This window comes from Myotis brandtii, unplaced genomic scaffold (assembly GCF_000412655.1).
Source record: "Myotis brandtii unplaced genomic scaffold, ASM41265v1 scaffold191, whole genome shotgun sequence".
NCBI lineage: Eukaryota > Metazoa > Chordata > Mammalia > Chiroptera > Vespertilionidae > Myotis > Myotis brandtii.
In genome coordinates, this window is record NW_005357115.1 from 6,844,204 (window position 1) to 6,850,995 (window position 6,792).

General features: G+C 43.6%; 1 protein-coding gene across 2 annotated transcripts in view; it reads right to left on the minus strand.

Moving 5' to 3' along the window:
- Positions 1-6,792, minus strand: part of MCFD2 (multiple coagulation factor deficiency 2) — a 17,779-nt gene that overhangs the window by 10,372 nt on the left and 615 nt on the right. Inside the window, exon 1 of one of the 2 annotated variants that reach the window (XM_014538479.1) lies at positions 3,437-3,487. The exons of the other annotated variant lie outside the window; for it this stretch is intronic. Within the exon in view, the coding sequence (XP_014393965.1) occupies positions 3,437-3,472 (36 nt within the window). The 5' untranslated portion in view covers positions 3,473-3,487. Of the gene's footprint in view, positions 1-3,436; positions 3,488-6,792 lie in introns of those variants that run through there. 2 annotated transcript variants of the gene reach the window in all.

Sequence of the window (6,792 nt, forward strand, 5' to 3'; positions counted from 1 at the left end):
TCCACGTGTAACGGGCCCGAGGGTCGGGCGGACGCCGTTCTTCCTGCTTCCCGAAGGCGACGCTCGGCTGCAGCCCGGTGTGATCAACCTGAGCACCCAGGGGCCCGGGAGGTTGCCAGGCGGGCCCGGAAGGTTGCTAGGAAACCCCGAGGAACGTAGACCCGCGTAGGACGTAGAGGGGCAAAACCATCGGAGCAGACGCCAAGGCTAGCTTTCCAGCTCCGCCTCCACGTCCACTTGCAAACTGGGAAAAAATAGGAATCCTAAATCCTTTCCTAATGAAAGGGCTGGAAGACGCTGGAGCCGGCCTGGAGTCTTGTGTTTCCAAGACGGGCCTGCTTCCATACTCTGCTTTCTCCATTCCACAAAGCCGCCTTCTGCAACACCTACTCACCCACAGGGGAGTCCCACCAAGACTAGGGGTGGCCCGGTTCAAACACCACCTCACCTGTGCAGTTCGTGAAATCAGCTGCTCTCTAAATAGAAGGCAAGCATTCATAAAAATAAAAAACACACACCCATAAGCAAAAGAAACGAACAGATAAGCCCTGCGTAACCCTGCCCTTATACCTTTCCCTCCATACAAGACTGTCATTCAGTGGATAGCTATTGACCAGATGGGTAACTGAATGTGGCACTGTCATTTATTAAAACCTTCCTCCCATTTGGCTCTGTAAAGACACATAATCACTTTTCATATGAGCCTGGATTCGGAAAAAGAGAAAGAAAGTAAATGGTCCCAGAACTCTCACTGCAGTTGGTTTTAGCAGATCAGTGCCTTGAAAGTTAGCTAAGGCCAACTGCCTTCAGTAGTCACTTATTCCTTCTCATCTTCATCTGAGTTTGAAATCTGTCTACCCTATCCCAGAGACAAGACCCAGGATCCCAAAGTCCCTGAAGAAACCTTATTAATCCAGCACCTCTTCTCTTTTCCGTACTCTGGAGTTTTAGTTTGATATCATTCATTTTCCAGCCCTGCATCTGCCATCCATCTATTTTTCCATTTGCTCATTTGTTCAATAATTCAGTAATACTTCTCGAGTACCTTCTATATACTGGGAGTTACTAGAGATACAAGTACAAATAAGACATGGTCTCATTCTTCAAGAAACTCAATGTCTCTTCTCCAAAGAGGACAAGATGGCCAAGAGGCATATGAAAACATGCTTAAGGTCACTAATCATCTGAGAGATGCAAATCAAAATGATAATGAGATGCCATCTCACACCTGTCAGAATGGCTACCATCAACAAATGACAAGTGCTGGTGAGGATGTGGAGAAAAGGGAACCCTAGTATACTGCTGGTGGGAATGCAGACTGGTGCAACCATTATGAAAACAGTATGGAGTTTTCTCAAAAAATTATTAAATATGATGCCATTTGACCCAGTGATCCTACTTCTAGGACTATATCCTAAGAAACCTGAAACACTCATCAGAAAGAATGTATGCACCATCATGTTCATAGCAGCACAATTTAGAATCACTAAGATCTGGAAACAGCCCAAATGCCATCAGTAGATGAGTGGATAAAAAAGCTGTGGTACATTTATACCATGGAATACTATGCAGCAGTAAAAAAAAAAAAAAGAAGAAGACTCTCTTAACATGATCGCACTCATATGTGGAATCTAGGTAACAAAATAAACTAATGAGCGGAGTGGATCCAGAGTCTTGAAGCATGGAACAGAGTGCAGAATCTCAGAGGGAAGGTGGGGGAGGGTGGGTGAGTGGGAGGTAATCAACCAAAGACCTTGTATGCATATATGCATAATCCATGGACACAGACAATAGGGTGCTGAAGGCTTTGGGGGGATGGGAAGCGTGATAGAGGGGGCCGATGGGGGAAGAGGGGATACATATGTAATACTTTGAACAATAAAGAATTATTTTTTAAAAAAAGAAGCTCAGTATCTGATACCAATGGCTCCACTTCTGCGGATCTTATCCTCTTCCCTCTCTTGAATCACCAATTGTTCCCTCTCTAATAAACCATTCCTATCGTCAAATAACCTTTCCCTCTGGTTTCTTCACTACCACACTAATGAAACTGCAATCTTCATGCAAATCCAATGGTACCTTCTCCTCTTTTTCTACTTACCCTCTCAGTGCTGTTCATCACAGCCAACCACTCCCACTTTGAAACACTTTCATCTCGTGTTTTCTGACATCATGCACTCCTATCTCACTGGCCTTTTTTTTTATTCCTTACCTGAGGACATGCTTAGAGACAAAAAGGGAGGGGGGAGCATCGATATGAGAGAGAAACATTAATCTGTTGCCTTCTGTAGATGGCCAACCAGGGACTGAACCTACAACCCAGACATGTGCCCTGACCTGGAATCGAACTGGCAACCTTTCAACCTTTTGGTTGGATGATACTCCAACCAACTGAGCCACTCTGGCCAGGCCTGGCTATTCTTTCTAGGATTCTTTTCACTGACTTCTCATCTTCTGTTCAACTTATAAATGTTAAGGCACCCAGGATTCTAGCCTGAGTTCCCACTCTCCTTACATGATTTCATCTACTTACTTATGAGCTTAGCTTTCCAATTAATTGAAAGTTTGATTTATCTTACCATAATTTCAAGATGTTTTGAAAGAAACGTAAATACATTTACGAAACACATTCATGAATAAAAGCATTCTAGAATATGTTAAATATGAATGTTTTGAATTAGAATATTGGAGAATAATACCTGGAAGAATAATAAAAATATTCCATGTGGTATTCATAAAAAATACCTTAATAGTCATTGGATATTTTCAAATAAGTTTTTGGTAACTTGCACATTTGGCAAATTGGGGGGTAGCATGGACATTGAACTAATCGATCCTTCCATAAATTGACCTTTAGGGATCTGGGCTGCTTCTACTCAGCTTTCAGTATTTTTTTTTATACAGGTCAGTTCAGTGCACTGCACTTGTTTTTTTTAGTAAAATGTTGACACATGCCTGCTCAGAATAAATTAACTTGATTATATCACCTGTAAGGTGACTTGTCTCCTGCCTTCCCTCAAAATCCCCACCATTACCGTTTATTCTTCTCTAAGCAAAATTAATCATTATTTTCTCTTCTTGACCCAACATCTAATAGTTTTAATAATATAAGTGAAGGGGTGTGTGTGAATGAATCAGTTAATCAATTTTAAAAGAATGGTAAGCTTTTTAAATTTTATTTCTCACAGTGACACCTATTAACCTATACCTGAAATTCTTATTATAAATATACTGAAGGTTGCAATGATAGAAATATAGAAAAGAAGGGAAGCAGCAAGAGAAACATTTTTAATGTATTAAGTATTATTTTTTTTTAAGCATTGCAGGAATTAAACATTGAAAAGAGCTGAACTGTAGGACACAGACCATGTTAAAATTTAGTGCAGAGATGAAAGAACATAAATTGTAAGACCTGGGTGGCAGGGTAAGGCTTTACCGAGTAGGTGAGAGTTGAGCTGGAGTACTTGGGCATTCAGTTATGAGACTGGGACACACAGAGGCCGTTAGCTAAACAAACACAATAGGTTACAGTCAGACTGTTCACATTGACTTTGGCTCTTACTCTTAACTTTTTGTGAATGGCCTTAAACCAGAAATAGGGACTTTAATATGCTATGATCAAAATCTTGAAAGAGTCTATATTGAAAGAGCTCTAGAACTAAGAAACTAAAAAAACGGAAAAGAAAAAAGTTATCAATGAAGGTGTTCCATTTCGCATTCTATTCTTAAACCTGCAAGGAAACATTTCTCTAAAAATTAAAGGACAACAGTACAACTTTTTGATTGATATGGGCACAATAATAGCCATCTTAAACCTGAGCACTACTATACAGCATGTTCCTTGGAGTCAACAAACTATTCCAGTCATGCATCTAGTTAATAATACTCATCGCACCTTCTCCAGGTCCCCCCACAACCCGTATAACTGTCACCCTTGAACCTTTTTTTCCCCTTTTTAGCCTAGAATCTTTAACCAAAGAGTTTTTCCTTTGTGACACTCATTAACTTAATAGCAAGGGATTTACTGTGTCCTGATGGTCTCTTCCCTCCAGTCCCAGAGGACATCTCTATTCATAATGAGGTCCTGGCTAATTTGGATATTGTTGTACCAGTACTTTTTTGTGTAGATCAAGCACAGATTGAAGCTCTTTTGTGGGCAAACAATTCTAATGATATTCTTCCAGACTAAACTCATCAAGGTTCAGAATGACTTACCTAAACCTTTACCCAAATTTGCACAATAGCCTCTAAAACAGCGGTTCTCAACCTGTGGGTCGCGACCCCTTTGGGGATCGAACAACCCTTTCACAGGGGTCGCCTAAGACCATCGGAAAACACATATATAATTATATATTGTTTTTGTGATTAATCACTATGCTTTAATTATGTTCAATTTGTAACAATGAAATTGGGGGTCACCACAACGTGAGGAACTGTATTAAAGGGTCGCAGCATTTGAGAACCACTGCTCTAAAACAAGGTGCTAAAGAAGGAATAAAACTAATAATCAAAAGCCTGAAGGAGAAAGGAGTCTTCATATCTCCTCCTATTGTCCCATTGAGAAACCCAGTAGGCAAGATATAGATTCAGAGCAGGGAAATGGCAGCAGATTAAATGGAAGCTACGCTGACACCCTCCCAGGACCAAACTTAAATTACAACTAAAATACAGAAAAAAATCATCTTGAATAATAAATTGAAGAGTAGCTGGAGAGAACCCTGATAACCAAGAACTGAAAGTGGAGACCACATAGCCACTGGTAGGAAGTAAATCAATACCTCCTATGAACTTCATTACTTCCTCTGAGCTCAGCTTCACCTCATCAGCAAGTTACCTTGGTAGCAATCAGAATTTGTCCTAAACTCTCACCTAAGAGATTTCAGTTTAAAAAATAAAAACCACCACCACCCTTTTTATATGCCTTTGATTTTGGCAAATGTTACTAATTACTCGTGGTTGTCGTGCGCATAGTCTCTTACCGTCCCCCAAAAAAGCTGGTCACTAGCAGGCTGGGGTCTTATCTCTGCTGGAGAAGAGCTATGAAGGCAGGTGTTCTACAGTATTGAGGAGCAGCTCATGGTAAGTTTTTTGTTTCTGTATTATAAAAATGTATTTGAGCCAAACAAAGGATGTGCCTAGAAGCAAGATCTCAATAGACAGATAAATTCTTCTCATCATAAGTTTAAACCATGATACTTGGCAGGGCTTTCCCCGCCTAGTGCAAGGGATGTTCCTCCTCACCTGGGCCCATGCCCACACACATATTGGAACACCTGTCAAAGAAACAAGGAGCCATTCCCCTTCAGCTAGTTCCCTGGAGTACTGCAACCTGGGGGCAGGGTTGGCAAAGGACTGCAGAAAAGAGGGAGGAGGTTTTCTTTTCCATAAAGATTGCCTCCTGCTTATCAACTCTGCTTTTCTTTGTCTGCCCCAGGGCTGACTCTGGGGACTGCCAGATCTGGGGTAAATCACAGGGTGTTCTCGGGCCACCCTCCCCGGAAGGACATGCTCAAATCATTCACCTAGCAAAATCCGGTTCTGGTAACTATCAAGGGCAGCCAAGGGTAACTAACCAAAAGCCAGCTAGAGGAGTTGACAGTAGTAGGCAAGGAGGAGTGTGTGTAAATTGAGCAAATTCTAACTGCCAGAGCTGTCCCAATTTTTCTTTGCTTATCTCCTGGATTCTGGGAGATCAGGACAGACCCCAGGTACTCAGCACAGCCTCCAAGTTCAGGAAACCCTGCCTGCCAAGCAAGGAATGGAGCTACATTTGGAATCTGGAGAGGAGGGTATCTAGGAGGATGGGGTGGGGGGCAGGAAGACTGCCTTCCACTGATAACACTACCCCCCCCACCCCCCTCCCGTGGCAGCATCGCCAAGGGCCCAGTGGGATAAGCACCAGGAGCCTGGGCTTCTCTTGACAAAAGCCTTCCCACGTTTACAGCTGTCCAGAGGCTCCCAACATTCAGTGGCCATGCTCACTCTCAAGGTCACATGCCGGCAGTGGGAAAGACCTACTTGAGGGGTCTTAGGAGTCTATACTTAAAAGCTTGCCCTGACACCCCTGTTTTCTGGAGTCTTCGCTTACACACAGGGAGGTGGTTTTTTGTTTGCTTGCTCTTTGTTTTGGTCTTACTGTGATTTTGTGCGTGATAGCCTCAATCCCTGCACAAGACTAAACCGAGGGCACCCCGGAGGTGGGGCCACCAGAACCTGTACCAGGCACAGGGTGTTGTTGGTCTGCCCCTCCCTCCAGGCCAACAAGAAATCCTCTGAACTTCTTAGTACCCCACAGAGCCAGACTAAGCCCTGCCAAGAGCGCAGGACAACTTTGATCACAGTCTTTAGACACCAGAATGAAGAAATAAATAAATACCAAGTCGGAGAAACAGCTTAAAACCTTTAAGAAATCCAGGGCAATTGGATTCTGCTGAGGACAGTCGGTTAGGTAAGGGAGTCAAGTTGGAAAGAGGAACTCTGCTGTTTAAAAAAAAAAAAAAGAAAGAAAGAAACAGTCTGTTAGAGTGGAGACGTCCATAGCGTCGAGAGACTCAAAACCCGCCTGTTTTCTCCCGCGTACCCCGGGGGTGGCGCGTTCCCCGTAGGGAGCAGGGCAGGACCCACGCGGCGGAGGCGGGTTTCCGGGGAGGCTCGCTCTCGGGGTTGGGGACTCCCGGCCGGCCGGCCGGCCTCTCCTCGGATTTGTGACGTGTCGGAGGCAGCAGTGGTGACGGAGCCATCACACAAAGCCGGAACGTCGGGGCGGGGGTCTCCCAGGCCAAGAGCCCCAAT